Here is a 27943-nt window from a genome sequence, read left to right as displayed (position 1 = left end):
CAGCGTACGCGGACCGAGTACGTGCGCTTCCAGACTTCCGGCCGAGCCGAGGGCGGGACCGTGGCGGAGGCTGGAGCGAGGTGGAGGGATGCAGCGCCCCGGGCCCTTCAGCACCCTCTACGGGCGGGTCCTGGCCCCGCTGCCCGGGCGGGCCGGGGGCGCGGCCTCCGGCGGAGGCGGGAACAGCTGGGGCGTCCCGGGTTCCCACGTGCAGCCTCTGGGACGCGCGCAGTTCGGGACTCGCGGCGGTGTCGGCAGCACCAGTACAAGCGGCGGAGACACTAACAGCGTCTGCCCGACCCCCTCTACGATGTCCAAGGCAGAAGAGGCCAAGAAGCTGGCGGGCCGTGCGGCCGTGGAGAACCATGTGAGGGTGAGCAGCTTGGGGCGTGGGGCGCCTGTGTTCGGCCTGGTGGGCTCCTTCTGCGCGTTCTGGGCTCTGTGCGTGCGTCTAGTTCCTTGCCCGGCGGGGGCTCCGTGAGAGGGGAGCGGGTGCGCACTTCACCCGGCTTCAGACCTGCTCCTTCAAGGCCTTTTACATGTGGAAATGGTTGGGTGCGAGCCTCCTGAAAGTTGAGCTATCTAAAGACTTCTCGTCAGGCCGGATAACAGTTTGCTAAGTGGAGCCCGGTGGTGTCTGATAATGGAGTGGGGCTAGAAGGGACTTGGCGTGTGGCTTTTTTTATCAATAAGTAGAAAGCTACTGCTAGAAGCGAGGTCTTCACTTCTCTTCACTGCCCTGGGAAGTCGGTGGAGAGCGGATTTGTTTTGAAATTTCACTCCAGGGAGGTGCTTAGCTGGGCACGCAGCCGCTCCTGAGGCTCCTGAATGTACGCACCAGACGGAGGAGAGACGGAGCCCAAGCGGAAGGCTCGGGCTTTAAACCAGCTTTGGACAGGGCCGGGGTGGACCCTTTAAGTTTGCAGGACCCTGTACTTTAAGGTCGGGGCGTGGAGATGTTCAGCTGTTACTCGTTGAGGTCGTGGCCCCACTTGTTAAGTGTGGGGTTTGGTGCTCTTTGTGGAGTCTCTTAACCTGATTGGATTTGCCGTAAGTAATCAAGTTAATTATCCTAATTATAATGTTTAGCTGGGAGTCAAGTGCAGTATTTCTGTCCTTAGGTAGAATTGCCTTGGCTTTGTTGGCTTTTTGTCATTCTCTTCTACTTCTTAGAAAGTGGTATCAGATTCCCTTTTCTTTGTAATGATGATTCTTTACATTTATTTGGTAATGCTTTAGTGTACAAGGTATTTTGCCTACATAGGTCCTCCCACAGCCTGGTTGGTAACCTGTGCCCCAGTGCGTTCTGTAGGAGAAATGACAAAGTGCCTTCCAGGACCCAAACCCAGTGACTCCTGTTCCAGTGCCCTTCCAACAGTTCCAGGCCGCCTGGTCTGGTGTAACTTGTTCCAAGTCTCGTTAGCAATAGGATTTTCTATGGAAATTCACAGAGATAATGTGAAACATGTAATTTGGCTCTACTTTTGGGATTCAGTGCCTCAGCTGCAAAATTGGAACTGTACGCTGAGATTTTAGAATGCCTGGATAAAATGAATTGTTCACTCGTGTAAGTTTGTTCAGGTGGGTTTTGTGCCAAGTCCTGTTGGTTCCACCTTTGGAATGTTCTTAGAGTTGACCCTTCCTGTTGACCTTCCAACTTTTCTGGTTTGGGCTCTCCCCATGGCTGGAGGATTGTAGTTGCCCTTATCTTGTCCCCTCTGTTGACCTCCCAAGTGGTGCATTGTCATCTTCTGAAGCTTTCATCTGCTCTTAACACAGTGCCCCTCAGGTAGCCTCATCCTCACCTCCATGTGACACATCTGGAGCATCTGTTGCAAGGCAGGTAGTGAGCCCGGTGGAGGGGATACGCAGCTGAGAGGCTCTGGTTCTCGTCCTTAAGGCCACAGCCTTGTCTCCTTCTCTGTTCCCTTCTCCCCCAGGCACCAGATAATCAGAAAAGACAGACTACTGGCATTGGTGTGTGTTTTAATCTTGACCTGGAATTCTCTTTCTTGTCCACTACTTCTGTCTGTTAAAGTCATACATGTCCTTCAGGGTTTGGTTCAAAGGCCATTGCTTCCTTTTAGTTTTTCCTTAGCCTTGTAAGGGGAGGAAAAATTCTCTTCGATTCTCTAGCACTTTATTTACCTGTTAGGAGCTTTATGCTGGTGTGTTGTGTTCTGGTTGTGTGTGTGTGTGTGTTTGTGTCTCCAGGCTCCCTGAAGGGTCAGCTCCTGAGGGTAGTTTATTTCCATTCAGTGTTGGTCACAGTGGAGCCTGCCTGGTAAATGTTTGGTGAATTATGTGGAGTGTGGACACAAAGGTGGACGTTGTCTGGTTATTGGTGGAGTGGATCTCTGGGTTCTAGGGTTTCCATTTCCTAGCCCATTGGTGTTCCAGTGTGGTGACCACTTCCATGTCTGGGTGGTTGGAAAACTTGAAGAGTTCTCAGCTGAACCCTCTGAGTAGCCACTCTGGACTCAGATCTGCCTGTCTCCGGGAGCATAGTCAAGCAGGATGAGGCACCATGCAGAGCCATGCTCTCTGGAAGGTTCTCTTTGGAGCCTAGGCTTTGGTCTTTGGCTGGCTTAGCTTGAAGAAGTTGGTGGGCAGTGTTTCCAGTTGGTCAACAGAAGAGGTGTTTCCAAGGTTACCTCACTGGACCAGGTGAGCGAAGTTGTGATGTTGCACGAATGACCCGTGGTTTAGTATTGCCCATTAGGAGAGGCCTGCTTCTCCAGTAGAGCCTGCTTGACGGCCTTCTACTGCTGGGCCACCTCTGCCTTTGGCTGGGATACTGATTCTTGGCCAGTCATTTGGTTCCAGGGTAGCAGGACCACATGGTTGAAGAGCTTTGGGCCTGGCAGGCCCCTGGGAGAAGGCTTGCACAGAGCTTGTGTGACTCACCCAAGTTCATCTGTGTGCCACCTGCCTGCTGGGTGACATGGCAGAGCTGGGTAATGAGGAATCTGGCTGTTGAATTACTGTATAGCTGGAGCGCTCAGCCTTAGGTCAGCTGTGAAGATCAGGTTGAACCTACCTAGTCAAGACATTTTCTTGTTACTTGAAGATTTTTACATTTTCTGATATTCAGCTGTTTTGCATGTTTTTGGGTTGTGATACACCATTTACTGTTCTTGAAGGCCTTGCTGTTGAGGTTTGCCGAGGTAGCTAAGTGGCTACTTGATGCATTACCTTCTTGAGGACATCATTGCAGGTGGACTGCTGGCCTGGCAGAGGCTCTGTTTTAAGGCCCCTTGGTGTTTTTTGGTGTCTTTGGAACTTTGAGCTAGTAAAAGAGATTTCCATCAGGCCAGGAACACAGGGGTTGTCTCTGTAGGCAGGGGACATTAGCATTTGATTTGTTCTTTTTTGTAACTCCGTCCACCTGTTAGTCATTCTTTCCAGTCTTTTCTCCTCTGAGATGTAGTCTTACTTGGAGAAGGGCCATATCAGCTGTGGGGCCCACGGGCTGGCCTTGGGTACTCCTGTGGCCTTCGTCCCGGGGTGTTGGCAGCAGCTCTCCACAAAGGAAGTTTCACTGTGGGCTTCATTGTTAATTAGTTGCTGGAATTCTAAGAAATTCAAAATGAAATGATGTTTCAGCAAATTGAACTTCCTGAAGTTGCTTGTTCAAAGTGAGGTTGTGTAGGGGGGTAATTGACATTGTTGAACAATGATTTTCTTTTTAAAGGTAAACTCAAGATATTTGTAAAATAAATATGTATTAGAGATTTTGTTTAACTTATTAAATGATTGAGGGAACTGGAAAAGATGTTCTAACCAGTTCACAGGAAAAACCAAAAACCATAAAACTGTATGCAGTGAAGGAGTGTTAAGATAAATTTCTAAGATTAAAAAAATGTTAAAAAAAAAAAAAAAACAAGATAAATTTCCAAGAGCTATAGGGTAGCAGTTGGATCTCTCAGAACACAATTTGCATTTCTGTGGACAAGAATTTGCAAAGGCACACACCCTGTAGGATCAGCTAATGCCTGTGGACTCCAGCATTTTATTGAAAGGGTATCTAATCCTCTCTTTTGCTCTTTCTAAGTCTTAAATTTTTCCTTCGGGTGTTGAATTTATCTCTAAAGTAGGGTAATGGGCCTTGAGGGCACAAGGGGTTGTTGTGAGGTTTGACTTACATTAACATTTATAAATCTCCTTGGTAGATGCTTAGTGCATGGGTTTGTAGCTGTTTTGCCCTCAGTGGGTGGGAGCTCACTCCCAGGAAGTTGCTTAGGAGCCAGCCCCACACGAGTTCCTGGCTGCTTGTACCCTGACCTTGTTTTGCTGTTTGTGGTCTAACTGACCTTGACTGGGGCCCAACTCCGCCCCTGGTCCACTCCGGAGTGCCTTCCCCTTTTCTTGAGATGGCAGGCTCAGTAGTCTGACGCCTGTGTCTTGTTCTTTCTACTCATGGACTGTTCTCCGTCTAGTAAGTCCTTCCCGTGGCAGATGAAGGCTCTTTCATGTTCTCAACCAAGCCTTCGCCCTCTTCCCGTACTCTCCGAAGCAGGCGCCTGCAAAGTGAGGGCCCGTTGGGGCCGGTTGGACAGCGCCGCTGTGATTTGCTGTCTGGAGGTTACTTCAGCCTCCCCCCTCTTCTGTTGGCTTTGGTGGGGCTCTGGATGATAGCCTTGATGTGTCTCTGAGGTTCCTTCTGATGCCACCAACTTGAAGGGGACGGTAGTCAGTCCCCTGCCTTCTAGATTTTAAACTTGTGTGAAAAGTCACTGAAGCCAGAAACCTCTGTTTTCTGCTCGTAGTGTACATCTAGGCTCTGTCTTTTTCTAGGGTCTCTCCTTTCTGATTGCCCCACCCTGGGGTTGGCCAGGAATCTTTCAGTGTTTATCTACAGACCGTTTCTGTGAGGCTGACTTAAGTTGCTGAGTGTTGTAAGCCTTTGTGTAATAGGATGTAGGGAGTGTTAAAAACAACAGAGCCAAGGTGGAGTCGCTCCTGCTAAGCCCCCGTCAGCAGACTGATGCTTATTTGTTACCCTTTTGTCTCTACCAGAAATGGAATCTTAACCCAGTCGATCAGAGTGGCCTGACCAGCGCACTTAGGTCGATTCCCTGGTAGATGCCTGTCATCCCCTAAAGGGAAGTAACCTTACAGTAACCAACGTGCTTTTTTGCCTGGTGTAACTTCCTCGTTTCCGCCCTCTTCTTGCTATAAAAGTCTTTCATTTTGTACAGCTCCTGAGCTCCTTTCTATCTGCTAGATTGGATGCTGCCCGATTCAAATTGATTTTTGCTCAAATAAACTCCTAGAGTTTGTAATGTGCCTCAGTTGATCTTTTACCAGGAGGAAATGGTGATGCCACAGTCAGGGATGAAAGGAGGGGGGCTCTGCTGATAAATTGTGGCTGGGCCCCAGGATAAAGTGCAGCTCTGAGGTTCAGTGATTATGTGCCTGTGGGCACAGTCCCCGCCTTGCACTGGTGTTGGTGAATTGCCGTGCCTAATTTATAGCTCTAGGAAGTGGGCTGAAGAGGGAGTAGGATATGGTATTAATACGTTTTGTGTTTTTCTCCCCCTGTCTTGACAGAATAACCAAGTGCTGGGAATTGGAAGCGGTTCTACAATTGTCCACGCTGTGCAGCGAATAGGTATGTTCCCAGGCTGTCTGCTGGATGCTCCGGTCGGGTGGGGGGCAGGGGAGGGCCGTGGAGGTGGGAGAGGAAGTGGGGCACAGGTATGTTCCCGGGCTGCCTCCTTGGTGCTTCGGGTGGGGACGTGGAGGGGGAGGAAGTGGGGCACAGTTTCGGCACCTGCCCAGGTTGGTGCCAGCAGTGTGGAGCCTGGTCAGGTGAGTGTGCCTGCTCTTCCCTGAGTGGGGTTGTTGGGCCTCTTCAGCCAGCTTAGGGGGTGCCCTGGCTTTGTTTCCTCTGCCGAGCTGGAGGGGAGGAGCTGACATGGTGAGGTCTCCACAGAACTGTAATCATCAGTGCTGTTATGTGTGTGTGTGTGTGTGTGTGTGTGTCCACGTGGATCCCGAGGCACGCCCTGCAGAGCTGGGGTTCCTCAAACAAACAAACCGAGGCCCACGCAGGCTCGCCCTGTCTGTGACCCTGGAGCGGATTCCGGGAGGTGAGATGCCTGCAGTTGGGGGCTGGCTCCCACAGGTGCTGACTTCCTTCTGATTCAGTGTCTCTGGGCTCAGGAGAGGCTCTGGGCTCACGAATGATCGAATGATTGGCCCGTGGCTGTTCAACAGGTTTTACTGCCCTGCTCTTGTTTGGGGGGAACAAAGCACAGAGGAGAGGCTTGCCTGAAGGCTGATCTAGTGCCGGAGACAGCCCAGGAACTGAACGCTGTGTCTTTGAGGAGAGACTGTGGTGTGGGTGTGATGGCTTTTGGGACCCTTCTCCTTGGCCTCATAGGGACCTTAGCGTTTTGCACGACTTTCTGCCTCAGCACCTAGTGTGTGGAGGATTTTAGGACACAGGAAATGACTGTGGATTTCATAAGAGTGGCATCTAAACCTCCCAAGGTGCATACTCAGTGATTAAAGAGACTTGAAATTTTAATAACATAGTTTTTCCCTGTCGACTGGAGGGGGAAAGAAAAAAGTGCTACCTAGAAGTTGAGAGTCCTGTTTTATTTGGGGATTCGGGGCATTACTGAGGGGACGCCTGGGACAGAGCCTCTCACACAACTCTAGAGGGAATGTTAAGAAGAGGTAAAGGAGGAGCTGGATATACAGGAGTTTTGCAAAAAGAACCATGTAGTCAAACATCAAAAGATTATTGCTAATTAAAGAAAAACCAGACATCAGCACTAAATGGATTTAGTGCTTTTCTGTGTATGGGCAGATGCAAGAGTCTGGGCTTAATGAAATTATTCCTTTGATGTGCATCTTAACTGTCTAAGGCCAGTGTTGTGTTTTTCTCCATCCAGAATCCTCTTGGGTTGCACCGCCTGGGGCGGCTGCAGTGGCTGATGACTTGATGGCCGCAGCATCCTTTGTTCACTGAAATGACAGGAGACCTTCTTTATCCATATGCCTTGAGACTTTTCTTTTTGTTTAAGTCAACATTTTCCTGAAAGGTGGAAATCCGAAATGAATAAATGAACCCTCTTTAACCACCGTCTGGGGTCTGTAAATGATTATATGTTTCACTAAATGTAAAAGTCAAGTTCTAGCTTTTTTTCTATAAAAGGCAGTTGAGGGAAGTAGTCAAGACTGTGGCACTAGGCTGCCTGGGATCAGATCCCAGGTCTGCCACTTGTCAGCTGTGTAACCACCCAGTTCCTTTACGGCTCTGTGCCTCAGTTTCCTCATCTGTAAAATGGGGATAATAGTTGTAAATTCTCTTTGGGTGACTGGATTAAAAGAGTTCATATATACAAAGTTCATTTGAATACTGTCAGGCACGTAATAGCAAATCCTGACATAGCCAGTCCTTTCTCCCTGGTTAGCACTCACCTCCTCAGGCTTTCCTTTCCCTGTCTCGTGACACATGAAGTCTGTTCACCAGCTTTTCCACCGAGGGTGGGGACAAAGAATGAAAGGCGCCTGTGTGTGTGTGTGTCGGGGGGGTGGTTAGACCTTTTCTGTTGGATCTGAGCAAATGTGCACGTGACAAAGGGAAATGAGGTGAGGAGAGTGAAAAACCACCAACCCGGCTTTTGTCTCCACAGCTGAAAGAGTGAAGCAGGAGAATCTGAACCTCGTCTGCGTTCCCACTTCCTTCCAGGTACGGCCTGCGTTGCGCTCTGCATTTCGGCGGTTGCCGCTGAATCTTCTGGTCCCTGCGGACGTGGGGCTGGGGCTCTGGCTGCGCGCCGGGGCTGTCCCGGGTGGGAGAGCCGGGAGCCGGGAGCCGGAGAGGGGTTTCTTGGCTGGGGACTGCCCCTCAGAAGCGTGCTTTTCGATGCGTTCATTTATTCCCTCCGAATAGTTCAGTGTGTCTTGTGTAAGGCACCCTGGAGTCGATAGAGAGCATGTGGACTGTGTCCTCAAGGAGAATCGTCTCTGCTTATAGATGGAAAAACCGAGGCTAAAGGCCGTTGAGCGATGTGCCGGGAGCGCAGGTACGGTGCTTTGAGTCCATGTCTAATGAATGCTCTTTCGCCATCCAATAGTAGGGCCTGCTGAAGGCAGACAGTGGAGCCATTTAAATCCAGGGAAGGATAACGGGCAGAGTAGACTTGGGAGGAAGAGCGGTGCCCAGAGAGAGCCCCGTCCCTCACCTGGCCGTCGTGGGGAGAGGCTCGTGTGTGAGCTCTCATTGGATTCCTCATGGTGATACTGTCACCTGGGGTTGAACGTTGGCATTCCCGGTGGCTGGCGCTCCTGTGAGTTTGTGGACTTGGTTTGGGACAGAAACTCTCACTCCTGGAGCTCAGCACTGGCAGCCTGCAGGCAGCTCTGGGGAAGGGGCCGAGCTTCCTTCTAAGCCAGGTGTGTGCCCAGCCTGTCAGAGCAGGGCGTGGAGGAGGGTTCCGGGTGGACGGGCTGGGAAGTTAGGGTGGTGCCTGCTGTTAGAGCCTCCTCGCAGCTACATCTCCTGGAGACGCCAGGCAAGCTGGGCGGGCACCCCGGGGACTGAAGACAGTACCATCGTTCCTGCTTCAGGCCAGAGAATGAAAGAGGTTTTACAGGCCTCTTTTGCTTTTGAAATCCTGCTGTCTTGAGGAGACACTTTTAAAGTCAGAGTGGTTCTGGTGGCTTGTCTTGGTCTTTTGAAAAAGCTAAGTGCCTAATTTTTCCAAGTGACTTGATCATCTTTATTTCTTATTTAGTACATTTGATGTTGGTGTTTATTTTTAATTAAAGTTACACAAATACATGAATTGAAGAGTCAAATCTTTTTATTAAAAAACAGAACACTCCCCTCACCCTCCCCACCCCTGACCGCCGCCATTTCTTGCTCTTCAGACAGCTGTGCTTTTAAAACTCTTTTTAGCTGATGGGATATTTGCTCCAAAGTCTAGAAACCACATGCTTTTCTTGTAATTTAAAAAATCTGTTCACCTTCAGGTCATAATTCTACACTGAATGGATGAAGGGAAGATGCACATTGGCGCCTTTTCCCTCCTTGCTCTCGCAGTTCACGCACGCCCTTCTCCCAGTCGTCCGGTGCAGTCACTGTGCCGAGGCCTTGCTCAGTGTTCGCAGGATCGTGATGTCCGCACTACAGCCGGGCTGTGCAGTGCGCCGCGATTACTCTTCTTTTTCTGCCCGTTACTTGTTTTCCTGAAAGCTTTTGTTCTAAGATTTTTTTCTCCTTCTGTATCTGCTTCCTCAAAGTGTTTTAAAGTTTGTTGGAGATATGTTACGTACAAAAAAATTTACCCTCTTTTGCATGTAATTCTGAGTTTTCATGAATACTCATATAAACAACCAACACAGTCAAATATTATTAGAGTGCTTTGGCCTTTTTTTTTATTATTATTTTTTATTTCCGGCATTTCTTATTCTGGGGCTTTTTAGCTTTCTGCTCGTTTTGAAGGCTAGAGGGCTAAGAAGCTGATTGGAAGCTAGCTCTCAGGATGGGGTGGTCTTTGTCCTAGGCTTGTCTGCCAAGCTCTCATCTTGGAAGCTCCTGACGTCAGATCATCTTTCTTTCCTCTGGCTGATCGGGTTTCCTCCCCTTTTAGAAGGGGTACGTGTGGCTGCCTGTGTCCTGGGAGCCAGGTGGGGGAAGAGGGCTAGCAGACACCTGCCGTAATTCTAAACATAAACTTGCTGTTCATTCCCTGTTTTCAGCGTAGGACCTGTGGTAGATGGGAAAGAAGTGCCCGCTACCTTTGCTGTGTTTCTTTGACTCGGGGCTTGATCGTGTGACTGTTCTGCCCACGGGACGTGGCCCAGTGGACTGCCAGCAGTGGCTTGAGAAGTGCTTTGCTTTGGGGCTTGGCCCTTTTGCTGCTGAAATCACTCTACTGCCATGTGAACAGGCCTTGGCTTCTGTCCTGGAGGACGAGAGGCGTGTGAGTAAGCCCAGACCAGAGACTTCCAGTCAGTCCGTGGAGTCACGGGAATTACAAATACTTGTTTTTTCCAGCCTCTGAGGTTCGGAGTAGCTGCTGCGCAGCAGAAGCTCGCAGATGGAGAGCCCTTATCTCCGGTGGTGCCGGGCAGCCCAGTCCGGAGACCTGCTGTTTGACCTTCTCCAGAGAATAAACATGCTGCTTTGAGAGCAGTGGGGAGAGACATGGAGCTGTAACAGGGTCTTAAATAACCCTCCAGCCAGTCTTCCCTTTTTCGTTCCCACTGTCATGCCCTCTTTCTGAAGTTCGCGTTGCCGCTGAGTCCTGAGCCTCTTGAGACGTTCTGTGCTGTTTGTTTGGTTACTTCTTGGCTCCTTCCAGTGCCGGCTTGGGGCTTCTCTGTCTCATTTCTGCCATTTACCTTTGTCCGTCAGTGGTCTACTTTCGTTTGCTGCTGTTTTCTCCTTTTTGCTTTATGCTTTTAAGAAAAATTCCTGTATTGTACTTTTACAGAGATTTTTGGGAAAGAGCTGAGCTAAATACAGGTGTTCAAATTGGAAGTTTGATCTTGTGTCTTTAAGATAGCATCCTCCTGACCCACCTATGTGTAATGATGTGGTGATTAATAACCATGTTATTTAACCGTTTAACCATAGTCGTTAATAACCCCAGACTGGAAAACGCCGGCCAATTCTAGTTGGCCAGGTGCAGGAGCCATTCACAGTTCACAGGACTTTTAGAAACTCATTTGTTCACAGTTACTGTCCCCCTCCCCCCTTATTTTGTGTGAAGTTTAGCCGGATGCAATCTCCTGAAATGACTGAAAGGAAACCAAAATGACAAAAATCATTTTCTCTACCTCTTAAACAAGTAAATCCATAGGGATTTAAATAATTTTTGTAGATTTTTCCCTTTAAAGTTAAAAAACCAGTGTTTATTCACACTGGCCTTCAGTCTACCTCTGTTGGGTGATTGAAGGGAAAATGCAAAACTTTCAGGTTTTACTGTGAAGCTGATGGAAAACAGGAGCGCTAGCCTGCCTGATGCTGTGCGCCTGACCACGAGAAGCCTGTGAGGGTGCCAGCTGTGGGGCTGCAGTAAGGCATTGCTTCCTGTCGTTGTTTCTAAACTACAAGCTAATCATTAGCTTTCCTGCTCCCTGCACTTTCAAGAGCTGGAAGAGACGGACAGACAGGGGTGTTTGCCCCACACCCTCAGGAGCCCCTCAGCCGGTGAGCTTGGGGTGTCTGGTGTCCAGGAGACACCGATCCTTTCAAGCACCTGTGGCCGCAGTCGTGCTGGCCGAGCTGGTGACGGGTCCGTCCCCCACAGTAGGGCTGTGTGTTGAATCCGGTATATTGTGTCCTGGGGCTGCCGTAACAAGGAGCTGCCGACTGAGTGGCTTGAAAAACAGAAATTTGTTGTCTCCCAGTTCTGGAGACTAGCAGTCTGAGATCAAGATGGTGATTCACTTGGAGGCTAAGGAGGAGAGTCTGTTCTCTCTCCCAGCTTCTGGTGGTTCGCTGGCCGTCTCTGGCGCTGCTTGGCTTGTAGACACGTCACTTTGATCTCTGCCTTCGTGTTCACTTTGCCATCTCCCCCTGTGCACCTGTCTCTGTACAGATTCCCCGTCTAAGGACGCCAGTTCTAGCGGGTTAGGGCTTGCCTGCGTGACTTTGCTTTAACTTGATGACCTCTGTGAAGACCCTGTCTCCAAATAAGGTCACGTTCATAGGCACTGGGGGTTAGGACCCCAGCATGTCTTTTTTCAGGGGAGCACAGTCAGCCCATAACACCCAGGAAGGGTGAAGCTCATGCCACTTGTGATTATGACTTCTGTGTGCAGGGCCGTTCTCAGGGGCCTTGTGGGGAGTCAGGGCAAAGATGGGAAGAAGGGAGAGTTGGAGGACCTGCTGGTGGAAGCAGGCCTGAAGGGTCCCACCCCAGTGGAGTCCTTGAGGTCGTTGTACAGGGTCCTCCACGTTGTGAACGGGGAGGCAGACTGTTTAAAGGGAGATGATACCCTGTTCTGTTGTTGCTCATTGCCCCCAGGGTGGGGCAGGGAGGTCACAGCAGGCCGCCCAGCCGCACAATGTAGACAGCTGATCTACTGGGCCCCTTTCGTGCGCCGGACTCTGGGCAGGTACTGCGGCGGGTGGCAGGTGGTGGCAGTGAACAGGCAGATTTCAGTTGGCGTGGTGATCACTGAGGATGTATGTTTCTAAAGGGATGTGCGGCTCCTTGTGCATGGGGTGTTACTCACTGTTGCCAGGGTCCAGGGTGGTGCCTGGCTCTTAGTGGGTACTCTGGGTTTGTTGGATGAATAAATGCTGCCTTATGTGTGTCTTTTTTTTTTTTTTTTCACAAATATATGGTAGAGAAGAGGTAGAGATAACGCACCTTTTAGAGGAAGGCGAGCACTCCTTGTCCCAGGGACTGGGGGCTTCCTGGAAAGCAGGGCCTGGCGCTTGGGAGGAGGCAGGGCCATCTCAGGTGGAGGAGGGAAAGCCAAGGAACTCCTTTTAAAACTGTTACTGTTAATAGCATATTACCATTGTCACGTAGGATGACTTCAGTTCCTGTATTTATAAGCGGGGGCTGTCCTTTCCTTTCCTTTTTCTTCTACGTTCCCTCTGTTTTCCTTTCCTAATTTCCTTCCTACTCCCTAAACAGGAGGACAGTGTATTTCTGGTCTGCATTCTGTCCCTAATTAGCACTGTGACCTCTGAGCATCTATTTCTTTTCTTAACACAGGAGTTTGTACTAGGTAATCCCTTCTAGACTGATCTCAGAATGATTAGTTATTTACCCAGCTTTGGACTCCTGACCCTAACTGCTGTAGGGTGACAAGCGTCTGTAGAATGTGTCTCATACTCTGGTTACTGTCTAGATGAGCACACAGGACGTCCTCATGAAACAGTAACTTTAAACGTATGAAATGTTAAATTAAAATGATATATTTATGGAGGACTTTTTTCCGCAGGAATCATAATAGAACAGTTTCCTGACATCTAGTTTTCGTATAATACATCAGAATTCTGTTCAGTGTTGTTTCTGAAGTGTACGAAATTAACAGGAAATCAGAGTACACCACAGTTTTATTTGCACGATGGAATATCACACTGACGTGCGTGTTATTTTTCTAACAAGCATCTGTAGTAGATATCTGTTGCTGTGGAACAAATTACCCTCGATTACTTAGCTTAAAACAACAACATTTATTAGCTCCCCGTTTCCAAGGGTCGGGAATCTGGAGTGATTTCGTTGGGCGGTTCTGGCTTTGGGTCCCTGGTGAGCTGCAGTCAAGCTGTGGGCCAGGGCTGCAGTCATCTCGAGACTCAGCTGAGCGCGGAGTGTCTGCTGCCAGGCTTACTCACGGGGCTGTTGGAGGCCTTCGCTCGTCACAGGTCTGGTAGTGGTCTGTCCCTAGGGCTGTCTCAGGGTCTTCAGGGCTTGGCAGCTGGTTTCGCCCAGTGTGTGTGATGATGGGGGTGGAGGGAGAAGGAGGGAAGGATCTTGTTGAAGCATGTCCCCCTCTCCTCCCCCCAACGTCTGTCTAAATTGATCTCAGAAGTGTCCTGACATCACCCATCACCTCTGCTGTGTGCCAGTGGTCACACAGAACAACCCTGGGACACTGTGGGCAGCGATGGCCCAAAGGTATGAATACCAAGAGCTGTGGGAGTCTTGGGGAACTCATTGTCCAGACGTTGCAAATGTTTTTATAGCCTCAGGTTCTGGAATGAGTGTGGTTTCTCCTGTACTACTTTTGGAGAAACCTAGGAAGTAAGAAATAATTCAGTAATACTGCTTTTATTGTGGTTTTCTCTCTTTAATAAGAATTTTCTCTCTTTCTTTTTAATAAGAACAAAATCATGGGGTTTTCTTTTTTGAACTTGCTTTTTTTAGTCAGCATTTTGTTCTTTTTTTAATTATAGAAATTCAAAACTTTAATAAGGATAAAGAGTAATATGATGAACTTCCGTGTACCCATCACCTGGTTTCCACAGTTACCAATTCATGGCTAATTTTGTTTCATCTGTACCCCATTCTCCTCCACCTCTGTATTTTAAAACAAATCCCAGGTGTAGGTATGGTTTCACTCTATGTATCTCATTATGTCTCTGAAAAAAAGGGAGACTTAAACATCTCAACAGTACTAAAAAGAAAATTAACCAGTAGTCTTTAATAGCATCAAATAAATCCAGGGTTCAAATTTCCCCTATTATCTTATCTTTTAAAGGTATTTTTTATTAGAATCAAGATCCAAATAGGTCCCCTATACTGCAGATTCCAGGGTCTTTGTGTTATTGTTAGAGTCTAAAAATTTTGGATTTGAAGATTGCCTTCGGTCATTTCACCCATCCCCACAGCTTTGTGTATGTCGGTGCTGACTTTCCCCACAGACATCCTAACCCTTCCCCAGGCCCGTGCTCTCCAGTTGCCGAGCTCCTCACTAGCCATTCTGGGGGTCCTGCCTTTATGTTCTCTTCTGAGTGTTTATATTCTTTTGCTTATTCTTATTCAACAGTAAAGCCTGGAAATAACTGTGTATCAATTTATAATGATCTTCCTCAGTCTTTTTATTTTAAAGACTTATCTAATATTTTGTAGATTTGGCTCTTAGCTTAGGAAGTTTAAAAAAAAATACATGGTTGCCGCCCCTCATCCATGGGGAGTACGTTCCGTGACCCCCAGTGGATGCCTGAAACCGCAGCTGGTACTGAACCCTATACGTACTATGTTTTTTCCAAAAATTCATAAGATGAAGTTTAATTTATGAATTAACAATAGTAACTAATAATAAAATAGGACAATTATAACAATGCACTGTAATAAAAGTTAGGTGAATGTGGTCTCCCTCCTCAGATTTTCCTGTTGTACGAATCTAATGCCTCTTCCATCTTAACTAGGCACTGTTGCACTGTGGTTGTAACTTTTGCTGTTTGAGATGTGACAGCAAAATTAGCAGGAATTTTTTTCTTCTTTACAATGTCACAGATGGCCGATTTGTTCTTACCATATATCTTAGCAACCTCAGTGTGTGACATTTTTTTCTTTCCTTGCTAAGTTGACAACTTTCACTTTTTCACTTAAAGGAAGCACTTTACGGCTTGTCTTTGGCACATCCGGCTTGCCAGCATCACTATTGCACTTTGGGGTCATTATCTTGGAGATACGGCAAGATTGGTTCCATTCCGCCGCAATGAAGCGATTATCACAATAAAGCAAGTCGTGAATTTTTTGGCTTCCCAGTGCACATCAGTTATGTGTACACCACATTGTAGTGTAGTAAGTGTGCAACAGCATTATATCTGAAACAAAGCAAAGTACATACTTTAATTTTAAAAATTGCTAAAAAATGCCAAAACAATTACAGTATAACATCAGAGATCACTGATCGCAGATCACCCTAACACACTTAATAACAATAATGAACAAGTTTAAAATATTGCAGGCATTACCAAATGTGACACACACGTGACGTGAGCAAATGCTGTTGGAGCAGTGGTGCCTGGGGACTCCCCGGGGCGGGGGCAGGGTCAGGCACAGACCTTCACCTTGTAGCAGGTGCAGCATCCGCCAAGCGCAGGGGAGTGAAGCGCAGGAAGACGGGGCCTGCCTGCATTAGGCATCATGCAGAGTCTGATAACTGAGATGGCTGCTAAGGGACAAGTAGGCGGGGTGTGTTGGACAAAGGGGTCATTCACACCCCGGGCCGGACAGAGTGGATAAGAGATTTCATCGTGCTGCTCAAAATGGTGTGCAATTTAACACCTACGAATTGTTGATTTCTAGAATGTTCCATGTAATATTTCTCGGTCAAGGTTGCCCTCGGGTAACTGAAACGGTGGAAAGTGATGCCTCGGGTGAGGGGGGCCCGCCCCGCTGTGTTCCCAGGAGCTTTAGGAGGCCACGGCGTTGTCTTCAGTAGCAGGTCCCTGGGAAGGACCTCGGCCTGGCACTGGGGCAGACTTTTCAGTATGTGTTGCTTGCTTTTCTCCGCCTCCCAGGATGAACTAACGTTTGCCATTCGTGGGCCTGGATCTCCCAGCTCCTGGTGGGCCAGGTTGGATTTGGGAGGGAGTCTTTAGTTAGGACTTGGTGTCGCTTAACTCCAAGAGGATTCTGAGAATCCTGGCCCTCGCTCAGAGTGCTTTTCCTGTTCCCCGCAGGCCCGTCAGCTCATCCTGCAGTACGGCTTAACTCTCAGTGACCTGGACCGACACCCAGAGGTAAGGGAGTCAGGCTGTTGCGTTTTTCTGGCGCCTTTCTCATGGCTGTCACTTGTTCATGGGCTCTGGATATCTTGTCAAGTCTCGGAGAAAGGTTAGCCATTACTAACTTTTCTCCTGGGACTTTGAATATTAACCTTGGCTGAGGTCCCAAGTGGGGAGGTTGTTAGTTCCCAGCACATCCCTGTGGTCTAACCGTGAGGGCTCAGGGACCCAGGGTGTCTGGCAGTCCTTGTTGAGACGTGTAAGAGCAAGCCGGCCCACGGAGCTTACCACTAAGTGGAGAAAAGGAGTGGTCATCCCAGGCAGCCATGGGCGTTTGAAACCGAGTTTTATGGTGAAGACGATTAAACACACAGGCAATCCAGAGGCGACTGAAGGCCGTGAGAGTGAGCCTGCGTGCGCACAGCAGTAGCTTGTTCTGAGCCCTCACCACGTACCAGGTATCATGCTCTGTGCTGGGCCTGCATTAAACGATGGTCATTGCTCAGTGTCCCTGGGGGACTGGTTCCCAGACCCACTGCGAGTACCACAGTCCACAGGTGCTCAGTCAGATCGCACAGTTGGCCCCCTGTGTCCGCGGTCCCACCCCGCAGATGCAGCCAGCCTTGGATTACGTCGTGCTGTGGTACATGCTTCATGGGAAACCAGTCTACCTCTAAGTGAGCCTTCTCAGCTCACGTCTGCATTGTTCAAGGGTCAACTGTATCTAATCTCCAGCAGTCCCGAGGGTAGATACCATTACTATTCTGTGTTACAGGTGCGAAAAAGGCACAGAGAGGGCAAGCCATGCTGTTTGTAAGTGGCAGAGCCTGAATATGAATTCGGGTGCTTCTTGCTCTAGAGCGATGCTGTTAGGTGGGTTTTGTGGGAAGAGGTAAAGTTTGAGCAGGGCCCTGAAGGCCAGGCGGGAAGGGCAGGAGAGAACATTCCAGAGAGGGTGGATGGGAACCATGGGGACAATTCCAGGCAGGCATGTGGGTGTATGTGGACAGGGCTCAGACGGGCTGGGGTGCCTAGGACTGGGTGAGTGGAATGTGATGGTGCCCAGTGAAGAGGGCACGGCTGAAGGGAAGAGGGGTGGGATTTTGGCAGCTCGAAAATGAACTTGATGGTGGTCTACTAACCTTGTTCTCCTGGTACACGTGGGCCACGGAGGGGTTTGTAAGAACCATGGCTTGCTGGGAGATTTCTATGGGTGGAGCTGGGCACAGGCTGAGTCAGCTGTTCAGTGCTGTGAGGAGAGTGCTTTGGGTTGAGGTGGGCCTGGAACCAAACAGAAAAGGTCAAAACCTTCTAGGCCCTGGAGAGCTGCCATGGTGCCACCAGACCCTGGGGGTAGTGCAGGGTGGGGAGAAGCAACGCGGGCTGTGACTTCATCTTTATAAAAGGATGGAAGCGAGAATGCCCTGCTGAAACTTGGTGGGATGTCTCCCCGTGCCATGCCGAGCAGCTTCTAACTGCACCTTGAACTGAATTTGTACCCTGAGGTTTTATACTGCTGCTTTAAAAACCCTTGTTTGAGGTTCCCATATTGTCCATGCAGAGTGCCAGGAGTGACGAGAAATACGCAGCTTCCTTGATTTCAAATTTTGAAAGATGAATGAATCCGTTTCCCTCTTGACTGCCTTTAGGGTTGGCAGTGGAGCTTCCTAATACAGAGGGAGCGGGCGGGCCAGACAGGTGCTTTGGTGGGGTCACAGTGGGGCCATCTGAGATAAGCTCCAGTTCTGGATCATATCAGGTGTGTGCCACCTTTGTAGCTCTCGGTTGGGTCTTCTCTGTCCTCTCAAACTGGCTATTTTTGCCACATTAGTATCGGGACTCACTGAATCAGTGTTTCTCAGCCTTTTCCCCATTATTGCCCCACCCTCCAGTGAAATTTTAATTCCACGGATACACTATGTATCTGTTTCTGAACTTGGAGGTGAAGTTACTCACGTTGAGACTGCATGCTGGCGGTGATGCCAGCGTGTGCACAGAGAAGCCCAGCGGGGAGTAAAGGGAGGGTTACGTTGTGGAGCTGGACACAGATGGCGTTCCCACGTTTGTTTCCTGGTGACCCTGGTGGCATAGCTTAGCCTCTTAGCGTCTCAGTTTCTGGGTGGGTTAAATCGGAATATCCGTGCCTGGCTGTGGGGGCTCCTGGGATCTGAGGAGCCATTGCGTGTTCAGGCTAAGCACAGAGCCTGCCCTCTCAAGGCTCTAAATGGCTTTTGTCTCTTTCTTTCCCTCAACGCAGATCGACCTCGCCATCGACGGCGCCGATGAAGTAGATGCTGATCTCAATCTCATCAAGGGTGGTGGGTGAGTGGCGGGGCTCTTCTGCAGGGTATTATCTGCCAGGCAGTCCCTAGCAAGGCAGAGTGGAGCGCAGCGAACACATGGCCGCTGTGGTGTCTGTGACTTTGTCTCTCCGCTGGGATGCTGACAGCATATGGCCCTAGGGCCAGCCTGGCATTTCTGTCATTAGCAGGAGCCTGGGCCTCCTCAGTGAGATTATTCATCTCAGTGGATTCTCAGTGTCCACCCCTTCCGCTGATTCAGACTTTAAACACTGCGCAGGCTGAACCAGACATGCTGCTGGGGCTACATTACTAGGTCTGTGGGCACCAGTGTGCGGTCCTTGCTTTAGAGCTGCTCCTGCCTCCATGAGCAGTTAGTGATGTATGTATTCATTCATTCGGAAGACATTTATTGGGTGTTTCTTAAGTGATGATCTGGGGTGTGGGTGTGGGTGTGGGTGTGGGATGGTTAGGGAACAGTGAGTTGAAGAGGGGGAAGCCCCGGGCTCCTGGTTCTCATGATCAGGCAGACTGTGGAAAGACACAGAGTTTGTTTAAAATCTCACCGTGCCCTCTCTCCACTTCGTCACCCTGACTGTCAAATAGGGCAGGTTGTTCAAAGCTTGTCCTTCCTTCTCAAGTTATAGTGCCACGCCTCATGCCATGCTCAGATGACTTCTCCCTAAGCACAGTCAGTGCTTCCTGGCAGATGCCTCTTAGATAGGGTTGTGCCCGGCCCCCCGGGAACCATTTCTCCCACATGCAGGCTCGTATTTCCACGGTCCATTTCCTGGAAGCAGCGTGTCTTAGCTCGGGCCTCCATAGCAAAATACATTAGACTTGGTGGCTTCAACAGAAACATTTATTTCTCACGGTTCTGGAAGCTGTAAGCTTGCAGATGATTCGCATGGTGGGGAGAGAGCAAGAGAGCTTTCTGGCATCTTCTTAAAAGGATACTAGTCCTATCAGACCAGCGCCCCGTTTTTGTGACCTCATTGAACCATAATTACTTCCTTCTTCCAGATACAGTCACGTTGGGGGTTAGGACTTCAACAAGTGAATTTTTCGGGAGGGAGGACACAATTCAGCCCATTGCAGGGTCTGATGGGGTTGGGGATGTTCCTTTAAAAATTAAAAACTAAATTTCTCTTTAAGTGCCAGAATTGAGTGGACTTTGGTTTCTTGGATCTGACCTTCGTTCCCAGATTCAGTTTTTGTCTGACTTACCCCTGTGTTAATTCTCCCCCATCCCAGAGGCTGCCTGACCCAGGAGAAGATCGTGGCTGGCAACGCCAGTCGCTTCATTGTGATCGCCGATTTCAGGTATGATGTTCGGGGTTCTGAACTGTCCACCGAGGAGGTAGATCAGACCCCAGGCCTCACTTTATAGAGGAGGAAGTAGAGAAGTGGAGGGCCTGTCTGGCTCTCTGTGGCTTGGGACAGCGTCTTGCAGGCTTATGTTCCGCTCTCGCGCTGAGGCTGGACACGGCTTTTTCACGTGTCCGTTGGGAGGAGGAGGAAACAGCTCGTCGTCCTTGTTAGCAGAGCACATCCTGTTTACCGCCCATTTGCTCCAGGCGGTGAGTCCGCGCCCTGCTTCCTCTGTGTCACGGCACTTGTGCCGTGGGCAGTCTTTGACCAGGCTCTCTCATTCTCCTTCACGGAGTCTAGTAGAAGGCACTCGAGCCGAGCATATGAATTTAAAAACAAAATGTATTTACTTATGAATTACGACAGCTGTACAATTATTATACCTGTATAACCACAAGCTGGTCATACTCAGTTTTAACACTTTTGTCATATTTTCTTCAAATGCTTTTCTTAAACGATGAAATAGCCAGCAGGTTTGCAGCCCTGTCCCCTCGTCCCCGCTCCCTTCGCTTGGCCTCTCACCTTGCAGTTACCCCCGGCCTGAGCTGGGTGTGCACCTGCGCCCTTGCGCTTGTTTACATTTGTTGCGTTTTTGACTTTCCAGGAAGGATTCAAAGAACCTCGGGGATCAGTGGCACAAGGGAATCCCCATCGAGGTCATCCCCATGGCCTATGTCCCCGTGAGCCGGGCCGTGACCCAGAAGTTCGGGGGCGTGATTGAACTTCGAATGGCTGTGAACAAGGCAGTAAGTGCCCGGGGAGAGGCGTTCCAGGTTCTCAGCGCAGGGTCCTCCTTCCTGCTTCCGGTAGTTCTTCTGTGTCTAGACTGGGCAGTCGGCTTCTGTTTGTTTATTTTTAATCCCCAAACTAACTGTGGTTACGGGCAGAACTACGTTAAAAAGTTTTGAACATAAAGAAAAGAAAGCAAATTAGCTGTAACTCTGCCCTGATGAATTTTTATTTTGTTGTGTTTTCCTCCTGGTGTTTTGTAATGACTTCTTCAAAATCATGGTTCTAATCCTAGTGGTTGTGCAGAGCCCTGGCTCTGGCTCCCTGCGAAGCTGAAAGGCGGAGGGGGCATCACTGAGGTTCTCTCTCAGGGCTGCAGCTCCTCCGCAGGGGCCCAGCACCCGCCTTCGTGGGCTTCCTCCATGGGCTTCCACCCCTTCCCCAGCGTGCGGGGGAGTCCTCCTTTCCGTGCTCTGGCCACATCTGTGGTCCTGAACACTTTCTAGCGCCCAGCACTGTTGAGGAATTCTGGGTTGTTTTTTTTTCAATTGAAGCATAGTCACTTTACACTGCTGTGTCAATTTCTGGTGGACAGCATCATGTTTCAGTCATACGTGGACATGCGTATGTTCGTTTTCATATTTTGCATTATAGGTTACTGCAGGATATTGAATAGAGTTCCCTGTGCTATGCAGAAGAAATGTGTTTTTTGTCTATTTTATATACAGTAGTTAGTATAAGGAATTCTGGATTAATGAACTACACCCAGCCTGTTTGACCCCATGCCCCATCTCCGCCCCTGACTTCAGGTGGACTGTCTTAGGGGAGCACCGTCTTGCTTTGCGTAGTGGTGGTTCTCAGTGTGATGCTGTGGGGATGCTGGCCGTGTTGGTGGTCTGTCCTGGTGCTGTAGTTTTTCACCCTAACAATAGCTAAGAATTGTTGAGTCCTCACTGTGAGCCCTCACTGTGGTTTATGTATAGGCTGCCTCACAAAGTCCGTTTTATTGTCCCTTTTTTGCAATCGAGGAACCGGAGGCTCTCAGAGGCTCACGGCTTCTGTGAGACCTGTGCCTGTGCGGCTCCAGGACTCCAGCTCTGACTCCATGCCTCTGCTCGTCACTGCTCTGTAGTCCTGGGTTCTGGGAAGCAGGCGGCAGGCGCGCTGGTCAGAGCACATTGATTGAGGTCCCTGTCTTTGGCTCTCAGCCCCGCTTTCCTGTCCCTCTCTGCCTGCCTGTGTCTACATCCCCTGTAAATGCGGGACATTGCCTTCTAGGGCCCCGTGGTGACGGACAACGGGAATTTTATCCTGGACTGGAAGTTTGACCGGGTGCACAAATGGAGTGAAGTGAACACAGCTATCAAAATGATCCCAGGTAACGTGAGCGGCCTTTACCGAGCATAGATACCCGTGCCCTTCCTGACTGTCCCCGCCTCCAGCCACAGGAGGCACGATGGGTGGGGGCTTTGAAAAGACTTGGTTGGAAAGAAGGATTTCCTTTATACCACATTTGGGGTTTCTAATTTCACACCTTTGCACTCCCACCTCCTTTCTCCCTCCCCTCTGAATGGCCCCTGCTCACCTCTCAGCTTGGTTGGTTGGCGTTTCACGACCCATTTCAGCTGGGATAGGTCTGGAGTGGCAGGGGCGGGGGAGGGGCTCGCCTTGAAATAAGCCCCCTCTCTGCAAAGAGCCTTTCCTCCCAGGAGCTTGGCTGCAGCCTCTGATTTGGGCGGGCTCTCTTAAGCACTGGGGAGGAAGGACTCAGTTCCCCCACATTCATTAGGTACGTGCCGTGGGCAAGGTGCTGCCCTGTGTTACAGGGGATGCTCCCATCAGTAGAACGGGGGATCTGCCTCCAGGAGAGTTGGTGTGAACCTGGGCAGAGCTGGGAGTGGCTGCGTAGAAGCTGTGCCCACCGAGAAGGTGGAGTGTGCTCGGTTCCGCTGGAGGAATAATACCGGGAGTGCAGAGTGGCTGCTTCTGGGCCGTGTGGGGAAGTTCCACAGAGGAGAGGTGGCTTCTGACCTGCCTCTTAGCACAGAGTAATGCACTGTGCTAAGTGTTTAAAAATGTCTCGTTTGATTCTCCAGTTTGATGAGATAGTTGTAGAGGAGGACATGGCTTGAGGAAGATGAAACGATTTGCCCAAGGGCTGCAGCACCAAGATGGGGGCCCAGGTTATCTGCCTCTGGACCCTGAACCTTTAGTCCTTCCGTCCCCGAGAGCCAGGTCTAGGAGGGGTTGTGTGACACGAACGTTTGGAGCAGCAAGGAGCCTCTGCTGCAGCTGGTACCCGGGACCCGGGACCCGGGGCCCTGGGTGCAGACTGGGAGGGCAGAGTAGAGGTGAGTCAGGAGCCAGGCCAAGGGTGGTATTGAAGGCTGGTACAAGGAAATCGAAAAGAAGAGGCAGGTGTAAGAGAGCTCTGTTTCATGATACGGAGCAGCTAAGGTTCTGACTGGGAATATTCCATGACATGGAGTGTTCTCAGGCCTGAACTGGCTAATGGGAAAGGTAAGGCCGGTTTAGCAGACTGTAGTGACTAGGAGTGGAGTCTGGAGCAGACAGTCTGGGGGAGGATCTGAACTCTGTCAGTATGACCTTTGTGGCCTTAGTTAACGTCTCTGTGACTCAGTTTCTTCCTCTGTAGAGGAGGCTATTAGTACCTACCTCATAGGATTGTTAGGAGGATTAAATAAGTTAAAATGGTGCCCCAGCACACGCGACAGTGTTTGCTGAATGAATACATCCCTAAGAAGAAAGGATGCTATCTTCACCATAATCCACTGTGCTGGGTGAGATTCTAATTTACCCGTGCTATTTGGGAATGAAATATATATATAAATATATATATTATATAGATATATTACATACATAAACACGATATAATACCTTTAGTCTTCCAACCTTTAGTCTACTGATTTAGTTGTCTATTGACAATCTTTTCCCAGATTTACTAAGTAAAAAAGATGAGTCGCATTATGCGTATTCCCTCACTTAGTGCTATCTTTAGTGAAGAGCTGAGGAACCAAGAAGGCAGGAGGACGAGAAGTCTAGGGGTCACTGTTAGTAACAGGAGAATAGCCCCTAATGGTAACGCAGACAAAGCCCAGCGTGCGAGCAGGGAACAGCCCACCGGTCCCGACCCTGTTCTTCTGGAGGTGGATTTCTCTCAGTGCCCACTAGGTAGCTCTCTTGCACCTGCTCAGACCTTTCTTGCTTATTGAGAGACACTGAGATGTCCTTCGTGAGCACATTTCTCCTGTACTTGCTTTCCACCTCAGGAAGTAGGAGCTTCGTCCTGGAGAAGTTCAGAGTTTCATTAGGAACTTAAAGTGCAGAAAATGAGAAAAGAGGCTAGATACTAAATCAGTTCAGTGCCGCAAGGATCATCGTCTCTCTTTTCTCACCCTCTTTGGTCTGTGGCAGTACTTGCTGCTGGGCCAAGTCAGGGGAGGAGAAGCAGGGCAGGCTTCTCCGTCTAGCCCTGTTGCCCTGCCCTGGTCCCGTGGGCATTCGTGGACATGAGGATGCTTAGAGGATAGCTGAACTGGTGCCTGGCTGGTCACACCCCGGATGTTCCTTTGCTTCCACCCAGAACCAGAGCTGAGCTGCCTCTGCCCTTTCCACCAGCTTCGGGGTGGGAGGAGGGGTGGGTCAGTCCGTCCCAGCACCTCAGTAACCCGGAGGGAGGTTGCTCTAGATCAGACCTTGGACCGCCGCCACGCGTCTCTGCTGGCTCTCTGAAACCTTTTCTGAACCTGGTTTGACTTTCTTTTGGATCTGGTGGGAGCTGTCACCTGGTGTTAGAGTTTTTGGAAAGGACGGGGCTTGAGGGCCACTGTGCTTGTCTTTGGGGGGCTTGCAATGGTGCCAGAGGCCTCCGGGTCTCAGCAGCTCTTCTCTTGCCTGATGGCTTTTAATTGCCAGTGGATGGTTTTGTTTATGTGTTGGGGGCTGTCTTTGAAAGTTTTACTTTTGAATTTATGTGGTTGCAAGAGTAAACAGTGAGACGTGTCTTCCTTCCACCGCTCTTGTGTGGAGGCAGCCACCAAGATTGTGTCCTTCTTGAGTTTCTCCTTCATAAATGCAAACAGCCTCCCACCTCCCTTTTAGTCGAGTGGTAGCACACTGCATACGTGTTTTGCTTCCTACTATTTCCCATCTTGGAGATTATCACATTATGGTTCACAAAAGAGCTTCCTCATTTTTTTTTTTAAACAACTACATGGCATTCCATCTTTATGTCTGTCATATTTATTTAACCAGATCCCACTAGCAGATATTTGTTTCCAGTCCTTTGCTAGAAGGGAGTTACTAGATCAAAGGCTACATGTGTCTAGTTTTGCTAGATGGTGCAGAATTGCCCTCCACGGACGGCACCATGTTACCTACTTCTGCCAGCAGCGGATGCAGGTGCCGCTTCCCCCACACACTGGGTCCATCCAGCTTGTTTTTTCAGTAGTTGATCAGTATTATCTCATTTTAGTGGATGTGTCCATATGTAAATATTTCTGGTAGAGGTTGCTTACAACAGCGGTGGTTAACTCTCATCACTGAGTAGTGGACCATCGTATTTATGTGTGTGAAAAAAATACTTATCTATGCATTCTACTCTTGATGGACATTTGGGTGTTTCTCCAGTTTTTAGCTATTAGTAAAAGTGTTGCTATGAACATCCTTACACCTCCTGTCTTTTGAGGACCATATACATGCCTGATAGTTGCTTATATAAAAGGGGTAAGGAGTAAAGTTGCTGAATCAACAGGTTTGAATACGTTCAGCTTTAGAAGAGGCACCAATAAACATTTGCCCAAGTGATTTTGCCATTTTGCTCCCTCTGTGTCTGTGTGGGAGTGTCTTGTATCCCAGTCACATTTCATTATATTCATTCTGGTGAGTGTGTGGTGGTGTCTTGTTTTAATTTGCATTCCCCTTTGAGTAGTTTGCCATTTTTTTTTAATGTTTGTTGGCCGTCTTGGATAACCTCTTGTGAAGTACCTTTAGTCTTTTGCCCGCTTTTCTACTAGGTTGTCTGTTGTATTGATTTGGAGAGTTTATGTGTTTTCATGCGGTATATGCATTGCAAGTATCTTCCAGCACTCTGGGGGGAAAACTTCTAAGGCTGAGAGAGTGATTGAGAATCACTAGGAGTCAGAGTAATTAGAGTACTCATGGAGGGCCGCTCTGGAAAGATGACTTGTCATCTGATATATGAAGGGCAGAGAAGCCCCAGCCCCTTGAAGTACTCAAAGATCGTTGTCGAATTCAAAAAGAATAGCATGAGCAAAGGCCCTGAGGCAGGGAGAAGCTTGGCACATTTGGGTACAGAGAGAAAGCCCAGATGGCAGGGGAGAAGGGATTCAAGAAGAAGTGAACATGATCAGCAGCTCTTTTCGTTGTCACGTGCGAGAGAAGGCGTTATTTGTCACCTGTCCAGTGCTGTTAATGGTGGTTGCCCCGCTGGCCCCGTGGCCCCAGTCTCCTCCTTGCCCTGAGAAGCTGAAACATGTTGCTTCTTTCCGCCCTTGGCCCTGCAGGCGTGGTGGACACGGGCCTGTTCATCAACATGGCCGAGAGAGTCTACTTTGGGATGCAGGATGGCTCGGTGAACATGCGGGAGAAGCCTTTCTGACCCGACCCTGCAGGAGCGGCGTGTGTTCATCTCTAGTCCCCGGCCCGCGGCCGAGGCGGCCACGCCTCTCCAGGAGCCTTTGCCTTAATGTATCTGTGCCAGGCGGACAGCTTGGCAGGGCGGGGGGTGAGGGGCTTACTTCCAGTCTTCTGAAGTATTGTTATTAAATGTCTTTTTAAAAAGAGAAATATAAACATATATATTTTTACTATTAAAAATACTCAGCTTTTTTTATGAAGTAGAACGTGATTTCATGTTTTATATGAAATATTTACCAAAAATAAAAAGAGAAGAGGACTGACTTTTAAACTTTTAACTGAGCCTGCTGGTTAAGCTTCTGAATCTTGGGTTTGCCGAGAAATGTAAATCGCAACTTTTCTTTAAACTAGTGAAATGAAGGGCCCGGCCAGCAGTAGTTCCCTGATGCCTTACTGGAAACTTCGACGTATGTTTACTTTTCTACCACACTGTTTTGGTTTTAGTTTTTGTTGTGATCACGCACAATGTATATTTATGTGTTTTAAGATGTGATTTACAAAAGTCTGCTGATTGTAGCAACGTGGTATGTAGTGACTCAGAATGTGTAAATTATCAGGGGGGAAATGTGGGGGCTCTTTTTCTGAGATCAAGGGGTTCATTGAGACCCCTGTGGTTGGAAGCAATTGGCCAGAGTTCCTTGCCAGTACTGCCAAAGCACTGCTGTGAAGCACCTGTAAATGACTGTCTTGTTTGTTAATGTTTTTTGTTGTTGTTGTTCCTTTGTTATTACTTGCATGGTGTGGCATCAGAAGTTGTTACCTCTTTATATTGTTTGAGGGTTGAAATAAAACAGTATGGTGCCGTTTTGACTCTTCGTCTTTTTTTTTTTTTTTTGGGGGGGGGGTGGTAATTAAGTTTATTTATTTATTTTTACAGGAGTTACTGGGGATTGAACCCAGGACCTCGTGCATGCTAAGCCTGCACTCTGCCACTGAGCTATACCCCTCCCCGACTCTTCGTCTTTACTGTACAATTTGTGTTAGTTTTGCAGTAAAACAGGAATCGATTTTGCTCACCCAGTTTATGTTGGATCTTTGATAAGAGGTGGAATTCACTCAAGAAATCTTGAGCCAAACAGTAGGTAAGTATTTCCTTTATTTCTGAAAGACCTTGATGTCAGTTTTATTCCATAGACCTTTGTCAAACAAGAAATTGGTTTTCTTTATGAATAGAGATAACACAGCTGAACAAAAGTCACAGATTATCCCCCAATTTTATACTAGTCATTCCTTTAGTCTTGGGAGCTGACAAGCGGTAAAATGAGTAACGTGACTTTCCTCTGTTTCTCCCAGCCTGTGGTCGTCACAGCGTGCCTGATGAGTGCCTAGTGAACCATCCAGATAGCCTCATAGATGGGACGGGAAAGGCCGCGATCAGCTCAGTGATGATTCTAGATGGGGCCTGGGCCTCCATCCTGCTGTAAAGGTGTTTGTGCTGAGTGTCCTGATAACCCCCCGTGCTGACTTTGCACGGTACTTGGACAGTCATTTCACTCGCCTGGCCCTCTGTTTTGAAGCTTGGATTATAGCCACCAAACTTACCGGCATCTAAATTCCTGCTAAATCAAGCTGCAGAATTAAAGTTAACCAGCCAGAACTGAGCAGTGAAGAGGCTTTCTTTTCTTTGCTGAATTCCTTCCCTTTTACTCTCAGGGGGCTCTTTAAACATGAGCTGCCTCACACATTGTTAGCACACCTG

The 27943-nt window shown here is 48.9% G+C and overlaps 1 protein-coding gene across 1 annotated transcript; it reads left to right on the top strand.

Moving 5' to 3' along the window:
- The first annotated feature begins 40 nt into the window (after nucleotides 1-40).
- Nucleotides 41-27054, top strand: RPIA (ribose 5-phosphate isomerase A). The gene is made up of 9 exons (XM_032469474.1): nucleotides 41-373; nucleotides 5554-5614; nucleotides 7650-7705; nucleotides 16121-16180; nucleotides 18423-18487; nucleotides 19720-19788; nucleotides 20441-20582; nucleotides 21844-21943; nucleotides 26112-27054. The coding sequence occupies exons 1-9, from the start codon at nucleotides 89-91 to the stop codon at nucleotides 26204-26206; spliced, it is 933 nt and encodes a 310-aa protein (XP_032325365.1). The 5' UTR covers nucleotides 41-88; the 3' UTR covers nucleotides 26207-27054.
- The last annotated feature ends 889 nt before the right edge of the window (nucleotides 27055-27943 follow it).

The sequence above is a fragment of the Camelus ferus genome, chromosome 28 (genome assembly GCF_009834535.1).
Source record: "Camelus ferus isolate YT-003-E chromosome 28, BCGSAC_Cfer_1.0, whole genome shotgun sequence".
NCBI lineage: Eukaryota > Metazoa > Chordata > Mammalia > Artiodactyla > Camelidae > Camelus > Camelus ferus.
Note: the sequence above shows the minus strand (reverse complement) of the source record. Positions and strands in the feature narration are given on the sequence as shown.